The following is an 18,762-nucleotide window of genomic DNA, read 5'->3' on the forward strand; positions in this document are numbered from 1 at the left end:
GTTGCGATTTACAGATTCTCGTTGCGATTTACGGATTATCGTTGCGATTTACGGATACGCGTTGCGATTTACGGATTATCGTTGCGATTTACGGATACGCGTTGCGATTTACGGATACGCATTGCGATTTACGGATACGCGTTGCGATTTACGGATACACGTTGCGGTTTACGGATACGCGTTGCGATTTACGGATACGCGTTGCGATATACGGATACGCATTGCGATTTACCCATACGCGTTGCGATTTACGGATACACGTTGCGATTTACGGATACGCGTTGCGATTTATGTGTTCGCGTTGCGATTTTCATATTCGCGTTGCGATTATGGAAAATCGCAATGCGAATTTGTACTATCGCATCGCGATTTTCAAGAATCGCGTTGCGATTCTGGAAACTGATTTGCGATTCTGGGGATCGCGTTGCGATTTTTATTTCGCGTTGCGATTTTGTTGGTCATTTTGGCAAATCCAAAAAAAGTTGGTTAAAATCGTATATTATAACTTTTTTTTGGTCACTGAGGCGATTTTCTCTAATAGTAATTGATAGAAGGCCAAAGCAGAGCATATCATAATCTCGCTTAAAATAATAAGGGCAAACTACATGTATAGTACCCCAAATTTATTTTTGATCTCTCAATTATTAATTTTAAATCATACCTAACGTTTAGTTTTGGTAATGCCGTGTCATTAAAAAAAATAAAAAATGTCATGTAAGCAGTTCTATTAATTTTTAACATGATCAAAATGAAACCAAGACGTAACATTAGATATAATTTTTTTAAAAATAGTTAGGTGATCAAAACAAAATAAAAATGATAGCTAAGGTACTAAACATATAGTTTACCCCAACAAAAAATATAATTATTAAAAATAGTAAGAATCTAGAGGAACTGGGCTCCACCAGCCCCTAGGATTTGTTTTGTCATATTGTTTTCTTTTTCTACGGTGAAATGGTTACATTACAAAATTATTTATTTATAATATACATATAACAATTAATTAAAATATTTTTCAATTTTAATATATGATTAAATTAATATTTTAAAAAATAATTCTATAAATAAATTATAAATAATTATAATTTTAGATAATAACATATACAATAGTATTTTTAGTAATATGTATATTAAAAATTCATTCAAGACTTTAATAATTCTTAGACTTGAATACAAGTGAACAAAATTCTTATTGGATATCATGGGTGTTCAAAGTTCGGTTTTAACCGAATTAATTAATCGAATTGAAGTTTTTTGGGTTAATCGATCGGTTAATTTTTGGTTCGATCGGTTAACGATTAAAACTTTGGTTATAGGTTAGTTCGGTTCGAAATCGGTTAACTAACCCAATTAATCAAAAATTTCAAAATTTAATATATTATATATATTATTTATATATTATGAGTGTTTAAACTTCAGTTTTATCAGAATTAATGGACCAAATGAATCAAAAATTTAATACATGTTATTTATAAATTTTGGTTAATTCGGTTAACCTTCTAATTAACCGAACTTTTTGATTCGATTAATGGTTAAAGGAAAAAAAATTAGTTAATGATTTTTTGATAGATAGGTTCAGTCAATTAACTAAACCGACCGATTGAACATTGCTATTGATATACGTAATTAGAACACTTATATCATTAAATTCAAACTGTTATAACTATATATGAACCGTGACCTCATTAATTGAAGAGAGTGTTGTTCTTCCTAAAGATCCTAAATTCGAGCGGTGTATTACCTTTTAATCACCCATACTATTAAAAATATAATAATTATATATAAATTATATATGTAGAGGGTTAAATTATTTGAATTAAATGTAAAGGATTAAATTTTAAAAATCTGAAATATAAGAATTAGGGGATAATTAAATAAAATAAAAGCAATAATTTCACGACAATTACACTTTACTTTAAGAAGGGTTCATTTTCGTGTTAATTAAAATAATTTATCTCTCATTTTCACACCCACACTTGTATATATATTATATTTCGGAAATTATTATTGGAACTTTTTTTTTCAATTTTAATATTCGAAATACACCAGAAGTTTGAATCTGGATTTTTCAACCAATCCATCACTATATCATCAATCTATTATACATGATTAATATTATACGTATATCCGTTTATAATACTTAATCAATTGAAAAGACATAGTTTTCTTTCGATCGTTCATTGGTGTTCCGTTTATCTTTTTTCTTTTAGTTATTGTTGATCGGCGGTGGTTTTAATTTTAATGTTGGTTGTCGACCGTATGTATTCTTTATTGTCTTTTTCTTTTCTTATATCGTACCTCGGTTTTCTTTTTTCCTTTTTTATTTTTAATAAGTCTGTCTATATAACACATTTTCATATGTTTTTATGAAACATTTTCTTATGACTTTTGATATGTTTTACGACCGTTTGGCAATTTTTTTATTTATATTTTTCTAAGGATTGATTTGACATCGCCACGACTGATCAAGATGACACTTATCCGTTATCTTGTTGATCTTCCTTGCTTTGGACTCGGATTGAATTTGGATGTTCGATTTGTATTCGTGGATAGCTTTTCACGTCGTTCGAGTATGTTTGCGGTTTGTCGGTGATCTTTCAATAGCTTGATCCTTTTGTGGTTCGTTTACCGATGCGTCCAGATCTGTTTGTATCTACCTTTGTTCGAATTTTTTGGTTAGATTTTTAATTTTTCTTTGTATGGTCCTTATGCGATTTTAAGTTATTAGTTTTGTTTAAATGATTATAGGAAAGTAACCTAATTATGTGCTTAATTTACTATTATAATTATAAAACTTTATTGTAATTCCGGATATTTTTTTTATTTTGAATAAAATTAGTTACTTATATACAAAAATTAATTTATAAAAATAAATAATTTTAATTTTCTTATTAATTGGATTAATTGACAAATAGATACGTTTCTTTTTATTGGTATGAATATAAGATAATATCTGTTCGAAAGACTCTCAACTATTCGACAATAAACGTTTATACGTTCTTACCGATGTCGTGCCTAAATTTGAGACGTTAAGGGGTAACGACGAATAAATATGTTGAATCGTGGATTTGCAATTTTTCCCGTCGACATAGCCAAGAAAAAGAAAAGGCAGTTTCCTGTATAAGATCTGACTTGGATTGCTTGCGAACCAACGTTCAATCACGCCATTCGCTGAACACAAGAAGTGGACTCAATTGTCTTGTACGACAACTTGCTTGGACTATTCTCATGTTATCATCTATTCTTTCCTTCTCTAGAAACCATATATTTATTATCAATTTCGTCCTTTTATTTTACGGAAATTCTTAAACGAGGTTCGCTCGCGAAACCCAAGTCAAAGCTATTGGAAAAAAAATGCAAAAATAATAATAATAATGATGCCGAACAATTCGGCCGCATGTAATGAAGACCAAGTAGAGGCCTATAAAAGGTGTGGAAATACAGACACTCTCCCATCACAAGCTTGGCTGATTGTTCTTCAATGGCGGTTGAAGAAGGCAAAGATGATTACACCCAAGATGGAACCGTGGATCTTAGAGGAAACCCTGTTCGTAGATCCGAGAGAGGTGGATGGACTGCTTGCTCCTTTGTTGTTGGTAACTTTTTCATCTCTTTTACTCAAATTTCCCCGCCTTTCGTGGTCTCGATTTCGGGATGAAGAAAGGAGTCGCAGATGTTCGAATCCGAATCCGAAACTTATACCTAAAGATTAAGTTCGGAGTCTCTTTTACATTTGATATGTCCGACATTCAAATCTCGATATCGATGATCTCTTTACCTTATTCATATGAGCATGTAGAGTTTGTTTTAGCAATTAAAAAGGGAAGTTTTCGTTAGCTTGTGAACGCATGGTAGAGTTTGATAAAGCATTGATTTGGTTCAACTACCAAATAATAAATAGAAAAGCTCCCCCACAACTCCCACACGCTTTTTCCAAATGAAATTGAAAAACTTTCATAAATAAGATTAAATAGATTGCTTGACTATTAAAATATTTATAAAACGTCAGGGTAAAGTATATAAACGGCCCTACATTGTAGGACACTGCTTTGTTAAGTTTATTGACTATAGGATATTGTTTTGTTAAGTTTTAAAATGATCGCTCGACTATTTGTATCTTCTAAACTCGTCTTTTTATGTTAAAAAATTGGCAGTCGTATGAGCTAGACGTTAACTTGTTGATAGGGATATGATAAAATCTGATCCCATAACCATTTGAGTTGTACATGTCTCACTCAATAAGTTAACATCCAAATCAAACAATCGTCAATTTTTTAATAGAAAAGTCGAGTTCGAAGCATATGAATAATCAGTGACAATTTTGTAACTTTTAATAGTCAGGGACTCAACAAAATAGCACCCTGTAATCGGAGAAACATTTTATAAATGTTAACAGTCGGGAGACTCAACATAGTAACGCCATATAGCCGGAGGACCATTTGTATATTTTACCCTTATATTTAATGGGTAAATTATGTATAATCCAGTTACAAAATATATATGAAAGATTTCATATATATGATCATTAATAGAGAAAGGTACCCGAATTAAAATGCCATCCTCTTTTCATTATTTCATGTACTCCATAAAGACAACAAAACCTAAGCACATGATAATGAACATCGACCCTATAACAAAACAAGAACTACCAAAAATTAGGGTTGAGAAAAAAATATATAACTTAAAATTATTATATAATCTTATTTTCTAAATTTAAAATAATAAATATTGAAATTCTATTCGGATCAATTTGTTTCAGTTTCCAGATCATTATCATTAGGGATGACAATGAGTCGGGTCGGATTGGATTTTTAACCCATCTGAACCCAATTCAAAAGTTGAAGTCCCTCACCGGCATCCAACTCGGGTTTTGGAGAGCCCCAACTGACCTCAAACTCGACCTAATGTTTTAGGTTAAAATCTGACCCGACCCAATCGCTCCTACAAATATTTTCATCTGACATAAACCTGAATTATCAAAATGGAAAATCAAATCGAGTTAGATTAAAACCTATAAAATCTAAATAAAATGGTCATCCCTACCCTAATTATCATTGCTACATAAAGTGTTCATTCCAAGGGGCGCAGATTTATTAGAATAGAGTCCAAACTTGTATGTTGTTTTGGTGCAGTGTATGAAGTGTTTGAACGAATGGCGTATTATGGAATATCGTCGAATCTAGTGCTTTATTTGACTCGGAAGCTCCATCAAGGCACCGTGAAGTCGGCCAACAACGTCACCAACTGGGTGGGCACCATTTGGATCACTCCGATCTTGGGTGCCTATGTCGCCGATGCTCATCTCGGTCGATATTGGACCTTCGTCTGCGCCTCTATCATTTACATCTCCGTAAGTTCTTCTAAATTTTTAGGTCCGATAATCAGGAATAGAACGAGGAGAATATAAAACCAATCATATAAACTTATTAAATTTTTGTCCTATAATCAGGAATAGATCGAGGAGAACATAAAACCGATATATTATTTAAAAATTTAGTGTTTAAAATATGTAAGTGTACGTATTATTAAAAAGAAATGTTAATCTTTGACTGAATACTTTTCTTCTTGGTATTATTGTTAGAGATGATTGATGACTAAAAGGGTGTATACCGTGTTGAAAATATAGTCAAAATTGTCATGTGAACCACTGATTATTATAGTCAAAATTGTCATGTGAAATTACAGTCGAAGTTGTCATATTAAAAATTAGGGTGAAGTGCACAAATGATCCCTCGACTATAGCGTATTATTTTGTTAAGTCCCTCTACTATTAAAAGTTATAAAATGATCATTCGACTATAGAGTGTTGCTTTGTCGATTCCCTTGACTATTCATTATGTCCCAAACATGTCTTTTGTCATTAAAAATTAAATTTGACGGTATTCTGAGTTGAACGTTAACCTGTTGATTGTGATATGATAAAATATGATTTCAGAATCTCAAATGACTATCATATTCGAATCATCATGTTAACGTCCAGCTCATATGACCACCAATTTTTTAACGAAAAATAATGAGTTTAGAATATAAAGAATAATTGAGTAACGATTTTGTAACTTTTCGTAGTTGATAGACTTAATAAAATAGTATCCTATAGTCAAAGGACTATTGGTGTACTTTACCCTAAAAATTAATAGCAAAGTTTAACAAAGGTTAAGGAAAATACATATATTTTTCAAATAAAAACAGTTTGAGAATTTAATGTTATAAATATTCTTATGTGAGTATGACAATGAACATTCATGTCCTACATACGCAATGCTCGATCCCGAGATCTCAAAGAATAACAACAATCCCTTAATCTATAAAATAACTTTCGTAAGTTATTATATATATTTAAGTTGGTTGGTCGCCTAAATGGTTTATGGAATGAGATTGAAAATTAATAAATTAAAGGTATTCCTTGAACCAAAAAAAAATGAAAAAATGATTTAATAGTTATATTATATATTTTTAGACATTTTATATAATTTTTAATATATTAATACTAATGTTTAATATAAAATAACTCACTTCTTGATCAAGCAGGGGATGTCATTGCTGACATTATCAGTATCAGTACCTGGACTAAAACCACCACCTTGTCACCTACCCAATGTAGAAGATTGCAAGCAGGCATCAACGTTAGAGTTAGCTGTGTTTTTTGGTGCACTATATACGCTAGCCGTCGGAACCGGCGGCACGAAGCCGAACATCTCGACAATCGGTGCCGACCAGTTCGACGATTTCCATCCAAAAGAGAAGGCTCAGAAGCTATCTTTCTTCAATTGGTGGATGTTCAGCATCTTCTTTGGTACACTCTTTGCCAACACAGTTCTTGTCTACATTCAAGACAATGTTGGTTGGACCTTGGGGTATGGTCTGCCCACAATCGGGCTCATCATTTCGGTTATAATTTTCGTAGCCGGAACCCCGTTTTATCGGCATAGGGTGCCCACCGGGAGTCCGTTCACGAGGATGGCTTCTGTCATAATGGCCGCCGCTAGGAAATGGAGGGTGCCACTTCCTAGTGACCCCAAGGAACTTTACGAACTTGATTTGGAAGAGTATGCTAGGAATGGGAAGTTCAAGATTGATTCAACACCAGGTTTAAGGTTAGTTTCATATATAATTCGCTCGATTAGTTCGGTTTCGATTGATGTCGTTAATCGAGTTTACGTGCATATAAATCACAGGTTTTTGAATAAGGCCGCTGTAAAAACGGGGTCGACTGATCCATGGATGCTATGCTCTGTAACTCAAGTAGAGGAAACTAAACAGATGCTGAGAATGATCCCAATAATGATTGCCACATTCGTGCCAAGCACAATGATTGCACAAATCAATACATTGTTTATAAAGCAAGGCACCACCCTTGATAGACGAATGGGGAGCTTCCATATCCCTCCTGCAAGTTTACACGGATTTGTGACGATTTCTATGCTTGTTTGTGTCGTCCTCTACGATCGTGTCTTCGTCCCGATTATCCAAAAATGGACCAAGAATCCGAGGGGCATCACTCTGCTTCAAAGGATGGGAGTTGGCCTTGTTCTTCACGTCCTAATCATGGTGATTGCTTCATTAACCGAGAGGTATAGGCTCAATGTGGCTAGAGAAAATGGCTTAGTTGAAAATGGTGGCCAGCTTCCATTAACCATATTCATTTTACTTCCCCAATTTGTGCTTATGGGGACAGCCGACGCGTTCCTAGAGGTGGCTAAGCTCGAGTTCTTCTACGATCAAGCCCCGGAAAGCATGAAGAGTCTCGGTACTTCTTACTCGAGCACGAGCCTGGGGATAGGGAACTTCCTCAGCAGCTTCCTTCTGTCGACGGTTTCCGATATCACTCAAAGGCATGGTCATCAAGGATGGATCTTGAACAACCTAAACAAGTCTCATCTGGACTACTATTATGCATTTTTCGCAGTGCTCAACTTCTTGAACTTCATCTTCTTCGTGTCGATAATCAAGTTTTATGTGTACAAGGCCGAAGTTTCGGATTCGATGCATGTGCTCACGGAAGAACTGAAGGTGATGAGATTAAAGGCATCAAATCAAGAACTGCTTAAGGAATAGCTTGATGGTATAGTGTTGAACAAATTATCACTTCAGTGAAATGTTGTGTATTTTTTTTTTTTGGGTTAAACTTGAGCCACGTTTACAATGATAATCATTATAAAACTACAAGGATTAAGAGGGACTAAATTGTTTTACATAAAAAATAACAAGGGTTACAATGAAATATTTTTCTAAGGCATTTGGGTCTGATCATCAACCATTTCATGGGAAAATTTCTTCAAAGATTTTTTGAGGCTGAAAATAAATTCAAGGGTAAACTATGTATTTAGTACCTAAATTATCAGTGTTGATCCGTTTTAGTATCTAAACTTTTATTTTTTTTTAAAATCATACCTAACGTTTAGTTTTTGTTTCATTTTAGTACACTACCGTTAAAAACGTATTTAGTACCTAAACTATCAGGTTTTGTCCGTTTTAGTACCTAAACTTTCAATTGTTTTCAAAACTTAACATTAAATTTTGAACGGGGGTATTAAAATGAAACAAAATCTAACTGGTTAAGGAATATGAGATGAGTTTAGAGAGATTCGGAGCCGGCAGCACGAAGCCAAGCATCTCGACAATCGGGGCGGACCAGTTCGACGGTTTCCATCCGAAGGAGAGGCTCAGAAGCTATCTTTCTTCAATTGGTGGATGTTCAGAATCTTCTTTGGTACACTCTTTGCCAACACAGCTCTTATTTACATTCAAGACAATGTTGGTTGGACCTTGGGGTACGGTTTGCCCACACTGGGGATCATTATTTCGGTTCTGATTTTCGTATCCGGAATCCCGTTTTATCGGCACCAGAAGCCCGTCGGGAGTCCGATCACGAAGATGACTTCAGTCATAGTGGCTTCAGCTAGGAAATGGGAAGAGTATGCCACTTCCTAGTGACCCTAAGGAACTCTATGAACTTGATCCGGAAGAGTATGCCAGGAATGGGAAGTTCAAGATTGAGTCAACACCAGGTTTGAGGTAAGTTACAAATATAATCGGCTCGATTAATTCTTTTCGATTGACGTCGTTAATCAAGTTTACGTGCATATAAATTGCAGGTTTTTGAATAAGACTGCCGTGAACACGGGATCGACCGATCCATGGATGCTGTGCTCAGTAACTCAAGTAGAGGAAACCAAACAAATGTTAAGAATGGTCCCAATATTGATTGCCACGTTGGTGCCAAGCGCCATGATTGCACAAGTCAATACATTGTTTGTAAGACAAGGCACTACCCTTGATAGACATATGGGAAACTTCAAGATCCCCCCAGCTAGTTTAGCTGCATTCGTGACGATTTCCATGCTTATTTCCGTCATCCTCTATGATCGTTGCTTCGTTCCGGTTATCCGAAAATGGACCAAGAATCAGAGGGGCATCACTCTGATTCAAAGGATGGGAACTGGCCTTGTTCTTCATATCATGATCATGGTGATTGCTTCTTTAACCGATAGGCATAGGCTCAGTGTGGCTAGAGAACATGGCCTAGTTGAAAAGAGTGGCCAACTTCCATTAACCATATTCATTTTACTTCCGCAATTTGTGCTCGTGGGAACAGCTGATGCGTTTCTAGAGGTGGCTATAAACTCGAGTTCTTCTACGACCAAGCGCCGGAAAGCATGAAGAGTCTCGAAACTTCTTATTTTCTTTCGAGTCTGGGGATGGGGAATTTCCTCAGCAGCTTCCTTCTGTTGACGGTTTCCGACGTCACTCGAAAGCAAGGTCATCAAGGATGGATATTGAACAACATGAACAAGTCCCATCTTGACTACTATTATGCATTTTTTGCAGTACTCAACTGCTTGAACTTCATCTTCTTCGTGGTAGTAATCAAGTTTCATGTGTACAAGGCCGAGGTTTCGGATTCGATGCGTGTGCTTACAGAACTGAAGATGAAGAGATTGAAGGTATCACATCAAGAAGAGCTAAAGGAATGGCCCTTTAGAACAGATTCTTAGAAATATTTATAGGCAATTACAGCCCAAAAATATATATTCACATGTTTACCATTTTAGACTGTTAAATAACCCTTCATAAATATATATTTACAAGTTTTAGCAACACATAAATTATTCAGAATATGAATATTAGATCATAATATGTTGTCAGTTGCTGTATTCGGACCATAACAACCATGCAAAGACTAGTTCGAAACTGGAAAACGGAGACATTGTCTCATACACAAGGATTAACAAGGAAACATGCTAACCGTGGGGGTGTAGCTCATATGGTAGAGCGCTCGCTTCGCATGCGAGAGGCACAGGGTTCAATTCCCTGCACTTCCAGTTATTTAAAATTCTTAGTTGTAGTACATATTTTAGTCACTCAAATATTCTCACGGTTCATAAAGCGAAATAAGTTGAGTGTATCATAATAAACCTTCAAATACATTGATCAAGTCGAGTCAAAATATTTCAAGTTGACAAGTCAAATTTTACAACTCGAACTAAACTTAAAATTTTTTCGAATCGAGTTATTAGAGTTTACATACTAATTTTATGATAATTGTTTATAGTATTATGAAAAGAATTTGTTACAATTTTTTGACTTTCTCAAACCATATATATATATATATATATATATATATATATATATATATATTAATCTTTTCACATCATAATGTTATTTAATATATCAAATACAATCTAAGTTACATAATATATTCATAATATTATATTTTAAAGAATGTATTTCAAGGTAAAATATTGATAAGAGTATAAAGGAGCCAATGAATTGATGGAAAGAAAGAAATCGCAAACAATTGTAACTAAAAGACCAGATTGAATAAAATGTAAAGTTAAGGGACTAAATAAAAAAAAGAGAGAACACATTTTTAGTTAAAAAAAAGTAAGGATTGAAGTTACATAGATATTCTATTGTGGAATATGAGCATGTGGTTCAAATTGGTAATAACAGATTTAAAATAAAGAATGAATTTAAGAAATAAAAAAATTATGAAAAATAGAGTGACTAAATTGAAAAATAAAAAATTTGTTAAAGAAAAGAGGAATTGAAAGTACATAAGTATTCTAAGATAGTTTATGAGCAAGTGTTCAAATTTGGTAAAAAATGGATTTAAAATAAAGGAGGAATTGAATGAATAACGAAATCAGGGACTAAATCATAAAACTATCAAAATACTTAATCAAATTTTTTGTTGTTCGAGTAACTCGAAATTTCAAAATTTCAACTCGAAACAAACTCGAAAACCGAATTGATAATTCGAGTTGAACTCGAAATTAAAAATTTGATTTTTCGAGTCGATGCTAGTTTTGCACACCCCTACAAATACCTATAAAATAGCACTTTTAAAGAATGAATTATAAATAATATTTATTTCTTAATAATTATAATTTTATAAATTATTAATTAAACTTTGGTTTAGAATTAATGGGGGAGTGAATATATTCTTTATAGCATGTTCCATAGCTTTGATTAGCCATTGCAATTAGAATAACAAAAATGATGTTTAATTAATTGTTTAATCAAACCTTTGCTTTTTCTATAACATTTATTATGGGGGCAAAATAAAATAAAAATCAAAGTTACTTTCAGGACGGGGTTAAGTGCATACCCATTATTTTAGATAAGTTATTAAACATTTAAATATAATTCAATATATTAAGGGAATGAGAAGAAAAAAAGAAATTTTGTATATTTATTTTATTAGAAAAAAGAGTATTAAAATTTTTTAATCCCATTTTTTTTAATTTCTGAATCCGTCTTTTTCATAAGTCATTGCAATAAGATATTTAAAAAGGAAAAAGAAACTGAAATCGAATTGTATTCCTTGACATCAATTCTGATTTGGACGAAGAATTGCAATCAACAAGGTTGTCCGCAAATGTTTTTCTGTAAGAGAAAAAGGGTCATAAAGAAGAAGATGAAGTTCGTCTATAGATGGTCGAAGGTTTGACATCTCTATTAGTCTTAGTTGGGAGTATTTATATTGACCCTAGTCGTTGATGTTAGACATAAAATAATTATGAGATTAGTGAGTTTAGATAGATATGGTAGTTAGATCTTAGATTTTGTTATGATGTATTATGCGGACATGTAAGAGGTTTTGTCTATGCATTGTAGTTGTCTCATAGTGCCCAGACATCGAGGGTTTCTTATATGATCCAATAAGCAAGGAGTTGGTCTGAAGGCCTTTTCTGACGAAGAATTGACAGTTTCTAGAGGTAATTCTTGGAGGTATATCGAATTGTCCTCCTTAATCTAGAGAATACCATAAAATGGTTTAATCCGAGATTTATGATAGAAACTATAACAATTCTACAAAAGGTGGGTGGGGGTGTGTTGATGCTTACATTGAAGAGGTATCGATATTTATGAATTCGGAGATTCTTCAATGGTATATTGGTATTGGAGGGTTTCAATGCCTAGTGTAGAATTATCCTTGTCGTTATTGGGACTGTGGAGTGAAGTTTTATTCTTTTGACAGTGGTAGTCATTCTCAGCAACGACCAATGATTTGATTGCCATTAAAAATCAAATGTTGGTGACCTAATTGATAAAAGAAATTATTCAGTGATCAAAATAAAACTAACCTTATAATTTAGAGACTAAATGGATAATTTATCCTATTATATTTTGTTAACATAAGAACGTATACCTCACTATACAATACTAATAAAATAAAGAACTCAAATTGAGGGTGCCTATATTGCCGACGCTTGTCCGGACGATATTGGACCATCATCATATTCTCTGTTATTTACTTTGCTGTAAGTTTATTTAAATTTTTAAGTATGAATATTATTTTTTTATAGTTATTAATTATATTTAAATTTAAACAGGGGATGACATTGCTGACATTATCAGTATCAGTCCCCGGACTAAAACCACCACCCTGTCACCAAGCCAATGTACAAGATTGCAAGAAGGCGTCAACAGCACAGTTAGCTGTGTTTTTAGGTGCATTATACATAATCGCTTTTGGAGCCGGAGGCACGAGACCGAACATCTCGACGATCTGTGCCGACCAGTTCGACGATTTCCATCCGAAAGAGAAGGCTCAGAAGCTATCTTTCTTCAATTGGTGGATGTTTAGCCTCTTCTATGGAACACTCTTTGCCAACACTGCTCTTATTTACATTCAAGACAATGTTGGTTGGACCTTAGGGTACGGTTTGCCCACCGTGGGGATCATTATTTCGGTACTGATTTTTGTATCCGGAACCCCGTTTTATCGGCAGCAGAAGCCTGCCGGGAGTCCAATCACGACGATGACTTCAGTCACAGTGGCTGCGGCTCGGAAATGGAAGGTGCCACTTCCTAGTGACCCTAAGGAACTTTATGAACTTGACTCGTTAGATTATGCTAGGAATGGGAAGTTCAAGATTGAGTCAACGTTAGGTTTGAGGTAAGCTACAAATATAATCCGCTCAATTAGTTTGGTTTCGATTGGCGTTGTTAATCGAGTTTGCGTGCATATAAATTGCATGTTTTTGAATAAGGTTGATGTGAAAATGGGATCGACCGATCCATGGATGCTGTGCTCAGTAAAAGTAGAGGAAACTAAACAAATGCTGTGAATGATCCCAATATTGATAGCCACATTGGTGCCAAGCGCCATGACCGCACAAGTCAATACATTGTTTGTAAGACAAGGCACCACGCTTGACAGACATATGGGAAACTTCAAGATCCCCCCAGCTAGTGCTTATTTCCGTTGTCCTCTATGATCGTTGCTTCGTTCCGGTTATCCGAAAATGGACTTAGAATCCGAGGGGCCTCACTCTTATTCAAAGGATGGGAATTGGCCTTGTACTTCATATCATGATCATGGTGATTGCTTCTTTAACCGAGAAGCATAGGCTCAGTGTGGCTAGAGAACATGGCCTAGTTGAAAAGAGAGGCCAATTTCCATAAACCATATTCATTTTACTTCCCCAATTTGTCCTTATGGGGACGGCCGATGCATTTCTAGAGGTGGCTAAGCTCGAGTTCTTCTACGATCAAGCACTGGAAAGCATGAAGAGTCTCAGAGCTTCTTATTATCCTACTAGTCATGGGATCAGGCATTTTCTCAGCAGCTTCCTTCTGTCGACGGTTTCCGATGTTACTCGAAGGCATGGTCATCAAGGACGGATATTGAACAACCTAAACAAGTCTCGTCTTGACTGCTATTTTGCATATTTTGCGGTACTCTGCTTGTTGAACTTCATCTTCTTCGCGGTAGTAATCAAGTTTTAAGTGTACAAGGTCGAGGTTTCAGATTCGATGCGTGTGCTCACAGAAGAATTGAAGGTGATGAGATTAAAGGTTTCTCATCAAGAGGAGCAAAAGGAATAGTTCTTTGGATCAGATTCTTAGAAATAGTTACAATTACAGCACAAAAATATATATTTACATGTTTACAATTGCCTAACATAGTTAGATCATTGAGAACCAATGGCTTGATTTCACCCGGAACCAGAAGAACTCATCTAATATGCACAATATCAACATTATATGTCAAGCCTTTTTTTTCCAATTGGAATGCCTTCCTTACAAACTGGTCCGCGACTCGATCGTTCCGGTGGCATAAGACCCTTAGTATAGTGTTCGGATCCGATTTGTCCCACCGTCCCGGTGTCGGTAGCATCGGTAGCTTTTGCCCCGAACCTACGATGCCTCTTCCTCTAGTCTCACAAGTGACAGTGCTGAGATCTTCCATCAGTTGTTCTGTGGACTGAGACATCAATGATATTACTCCTTCAATTGTCTCGGCTTCCTTTTGAACTTCCTCATCAGATATCAATTCTTCTCCAGAATAACCAAATACCTTCTGCAAACTGAGGAAATCCTCATCGATCATCTCGTGATCGGTCCGGTTAAAGGCCCTAGACGGGCCACCGGCGAGCAAAACCATAAGAAATGCTTCGAAAGATGCTTTCATAACTTCTTTAATTGCTAATTGTTGAGCTCGATCGGTGACCATTGCATTAAGGAGCGTTAGATTCTGCTTTAGAACCTTGATTGCAGGCCAAATTCTTGTGTTGATTACTTCCTCGACGTAAAGGCCCTTGTAGAAAACAGAATTCGAGTCGAGAAAGATTAGGCGGTACGCAGCAACTTCTGATACATGTGCACAAGCATCCCGAATAGATCCAATAACATTTTCAAAGAAGTCACATGAAGCATCACGTCGTTGTTCGCACAAGCCATCGGAATCATTTTGTGTTGGACCTTTCAGTGAGATGCTCAGTGCTTTACCAAGAGAATCGAGATTAGAGATCAGATAGTGCAAGGTATTAAGTCGAATGTAAAGGCGTTGAGTGCCACGGCTCGTTGTTGGGCGAGAATGTCGACCATCTAGACTCACAATTCGATTCATTTCTTCTACTCCAACAGCGCAAGGAGTGGCCTTTTTAAAGATCTTGAGCAACGTCGAATTTCGATTGCATCTGGTTAGCGGAGGAAGTGTAGGGAGATAACTGTTTTTCGACCCTGAAGCAAGAAATGGTGCATCCGATTAGAATATCGGATCCCATCGATACATCAACTTATCATTCGACGAAATCACGTAAGCTTAAAATGGTGCATGAAACACAGGGAGATGATGCTCACCACATGATGCTACAAATGTAGTGTACTCCTGGAAGAGCTGCTCTAAACCTTCAGCTAGTTCAATAATCAGATCATCTGTAATGTCAACCGGAATTTCGAAGAAATCTTTCCCCGTTTCATTCGCCAAACTAGTTAGCTCGACCGATGACGTCGCATACGGCTCGGATTTGGACTTGGGGTTCCAGGTCTACAACATAAACCAAAACCAATTAGTAAGCTGAGACATAGATCATTTCCTTTTCTCACCTATGAACTTAATCAAAAACAGAACAAATATATTGACTGACTTCAGTTTCTTTTGCTCTACCAAGAAGATCTTTCCCTTGTTTTAGCCTTTCATCTATCCATTTTCTCAAGAGCCTCAATGTGATTGAATCAACTTCGTATCGATCCATTTCTCCAACGATTCCCTTTCCTTCGATCTCACATTCTTCGGATTCTTCAACCACCATTTGAACCAAAACTTGTTCTAGCTTTGCAGCTTCCTGTAGTACCCCGACCACTTCGCCGTTCAGTATACGTGTCTCGGTTACATATTCCTTCAACAGATCTCCATAGCATCGGTGTATCATCACAATCGCCACGCCGGCTGCGATCGGATGCCAACTCTTCATTACAGGACTAAAAATTGCCCTCTCTTTTTCAGCCAACTCCTCAGTTCTTTTAGTAAATTTTAACATGGACACACTCGGTTCTTCCCCTTCTTTATTGACACTTTCATTTTCTATCATCTATGGCAAACACAAAAGAACTTAAGGATTAAACAAAATTCATACCAAAACTGATGTAATTTAGTAATAGATAGTTGCCTACTCACCTTCCTAAATGCATTCTTCATCGAAGATCGAATGTAATGACCGACACGATCACTAGTCGAATCCTCAAGCATTATGTCCCCTTCCATGATTGTAGCATCTTCACTTAAAACCTTTGCTGAAGATAGGGCCAGAGGCAAAAGACTATCAATTCCACCAACACTTCCTTTGTCGAAATATTCGTGGTAACGGAGCAGCCGCTCCTCCGTCCAGTCTCGAATCGAAGCTAATATCGAAGACAAGATTTTCGCATACACTGCCTCTCTGTCCGGCTCTTGAGCATCATTTGCCACCTCTGTCAACATAGTGTATGCCGCAGAGAGAAGATCGGGCTCGGTTTGATTAGTGGCAACGTATTTCCGAAATAGCACCCAAGTGAAACAAACATTGTGAATCGGCCTATCGATCCCCAATGTGGTCCATGTCTTCGTCATCAATTCGAGCAGCTCGTCAACCTCGTCGAGGACTACCGTCTCGTCGCGGCTATCGAATATGCCCTGAAGAAGACAAGTGTAGAGGTGGATGTTGAGAGGGAATCCATCAGCCCAGTGGCACACATCAGTTGGGAAACCATCTGTATTTCGCCAAGCCAAGAACGCAACGGCAGTGCAGAGTGTTCTCCACGTCTCGGAGTTCTTCGATGTGTCTATAGGCTTGCAATCAGCGGCTCGGATCGACTCACGTAGATGCATTGCCGACTCCGATTCGTCTAGAGGGATCGACGGGTAAATGAGAAGGGCTGCTTCGAGGATTTTGAGCTGATGCTTTTGCCAAATATGGTACTCGTGCGGGTCGCTGAACTCCGACGGTTTATGTGTCGAATAAGCTCCAGCGGAATAATGATCGTTTCCGGCTTCCTACCCGTCTATTCAGACCAACATGGAATTTTACAACATAGGGATTAGCTAGCAAGACAACATAAGGTCACGTTGAACGACTTTTAAGATCATCGTCGTATAGCAACAACATCCACAAATTATGTCGTAACATTCACAAATTTAATAGATAACATGCATTATTGATACGTACTTGGCCAACAAGGGTTCTCATTAGAGTCTTCCGAAGCCTATTGTCACTCTGTTCCGATACCCCCATTTGTCGTTTCATGATCTCCGCCGCCTTCAAAGATCGCTGAGGCCTCGCTGATGCGGGCAACGTCGACGACCCACCGTTATCGTCTCCGCTAAAATCAAAAGCGGACATTGTCATCCTCCTACCATGTTGTGGTCTCTTCACCGTCTTCAACCCCAAATCCTTCTTAACCGTACTCGGAGGCGGCGCATTCACCGCCCCCTGATTCGCCTGCCGCCCGAATGATCCCAACCCTGATGTTAACGCTAACGCCCCATACCAGCTCCCTATGTCCCCATCACGCGAAGAATAAAACGTCGATGCATTCCGACTCCCGAAGCCTGGCGACGAACGACACGACGTGAAGAATATCTCGTAAGCCGTTTCGCAAACCTCGTCGTATTTGAGGCCTTGCAGCTCACCAAAAGGCCATCCGAGATCGGCAATATTGGTGCAGGTTGAGGGGGAAGAGCTGTGGAGGGGATCAGAGAAGAAATCCCGGGCGCGGGATTTGTGCACCATGGCGGAGGTGGAGGAAGGGGACGTCAGTTACCGGCGGAGAAACGGAGAGATTGTCCGACGAGAGAGCAAGGGGAAAAAATAGCATTGTTTTGTTTGATAGGTTTGCCAGCGTTGTAGTGCCATGAAAGAAACGTACGTTGCTAATTCACACTTAACATAGGATTTAACGTATTTTTGGAATTACATTAATGGGTAAAGTATAGAACATTGTTTTGTTGAATCCTTGACTATTAAAAATTAAAAAATAGTCTTCCAATTATAGGGTTATGTTTTATTGAGTCCCTTGACTATTAAAAGTTACAAAATATTCCAAATTTATTTTTTCGTTAAAAATTAACATTATCTGAGTTTGTCGTTAGCATATGACTGAGATATGATAAAATCATATTTTAATGATATTTACTGCCGCACTCGTTGCTTTCAAGCACTGGCTTAACGCTATGACATTTCAAGCATAAGCTCAATGGTATAATATAAACAGATAATCAATCTACAAAATACAGTTCAGATGATTATGAGATTAGATTTATCATATTCCAATTAATGGGTCAATGCCAACTCAGATGATCGTCAAATTTTTAACAAAAAAATGAGTTTGAAGCATATAAATAATTGGGTGACTATTTTACAATTTTTAACAGTCGAAAGACTAAAAATAGTAATGTTTTATAGTAGTGAGAAAATTTTGTAGCCTGAAATCTTAAATTTACTATATATGTTTTTACTTTAAACTTACTTTATGAATTGTTTGAGTTATTTT

At 36.4% G+C, this 18,762-nt stretch overlaps 2 protein-coding genes, 1 non-coding gene and 2 pseudogenes across 3 annotated transcripts; 4 read left to right on the plus strand and 1 right to left on the minus strand.

Annotated features, from left to right (window-relative positions):
• The first annotated feature begins 3,437 nt into the window (after window positions 1–3,437).
• Window positions 3,438–8,179, plus strand: LOC120201205 (protein NRT1/ PTR FAMILY 5.2-like). The gene is made up of 4 exons (XM_039201862.1): window positions 3,438–3,596; window positions 5,133–5,350; window positions 6,529–7,094; window positions 7,176–8,179. Exons 1-4 carry the CDS (start codon window positions 3,482–3,484, stop codon window positions 8,053–8,055), a joined length of 1,779 nt encoding a protein of 592 aa, XP_039057793.1. The 5' UTR covers window positions 3,438–3,481; the 3' UTR covers window positions 8,056–8,179.
• A 390-nt stretch (window positions 8,180–8,569) lies between these two features.
• On the plus strand, window positions 8,570–9,660 carry LOC120201174 (protein NRT1/ PTR FAMILY 5.2-like). The gene is made up of 3 exons (XM_039201835.1): window positions 8,570–8,776; window positions 8,900–9,015; window positions 9,096–9,660. Exons 1-3 carry the CDS (start codon window positions 8,570–8,572, stop codon window positions 9,658–9,660), a joined length of 888 nt encoding a protein of 295 aa, XP_039057766.1.
• Window positions 9,661–9,698: 38 nt separating this feature from the next.
• Window positions 9,699–14,238, plus strand: LOC120201176 (annotated as a pseudogene).
• Window positions 10,250–10,322, plus strand: TRNAA-CGC. The gene has a single exon. It is a non-coding gene; the product is annotated as a tRNA-Ala (tRNA).
• A 229-nt stretch (window positions 14,239–14,467) lies between the features above and the next one.
• LOC120201177 lies at window positions 14,468–18,002 on the minus strand (annotated as a pseudogene).
• Window positions 18,003–18,762: the final 760 nt, after the last annotated feature.

This window comes from Hibiscus syriacus, unplaced genomic scaffold, assembly GCF_006381635.1.
Source record: "Hibiscus syriacus cultivar Baekdansim isolate YM2019G1 unplaced genomic scaffold, ASM638163v2 tig00007043_pilon, whole genome shotgun sequence".
NCBI lineage: Eukaryota > Viridiplantae > Streptophyta > Magnoliopsida > Malvales > Malvaceae > Hibiscus > Hibiscus syriacus.

Excerpts from the sequence above, each read along its gene's own strand:
- LOC120201174 (XM_039201835.1), top strand. The coding sequence starts at position 8,570 with ATGAGTTTAGAGAGATTCGGAGCCGGCAGCACGAAGCCAAGCATCTCG. Across the intron at positions 8,777-8,899 it reads TGGTTGGACCTTGGGGTACG|CTAGGAAATGGGAAGAGTAT; the intron begins GTTTGCCCACAC and ends TAGTGGCTTCAG. Across the intron at positions 9,016-9,095 it reads GAGTCAACACCAGGTTTGAG|GTTTTTGAATAAGACTGCCG; the intron begins GTAAGTTACAAA and ends TATAAATTGCAG.
- LOC120201205 (XM_039201862.1), top strand. The coding sequence starts at position 3,482 with ATGGCGGTTGAAGAAGGCAAAGATGATTACACCCAAGATGGAACCGTG. Across the intron at positions 3,597-5,132 it reads TGCTTGCTCCTTTGTTGTTG|TGTATGAAGTGTTTGAACGA; the intron begins GTAACTTTTTCA and ends GTTTTGGTGCAG. Across the intron at positions 5,351-6,528 it reads CCTCTATCATTTACATCTCC|GGGATGTCATTGCTGACATT; the intron begins GTAAGTTCTTCT and ends TTGATCAAGCAG.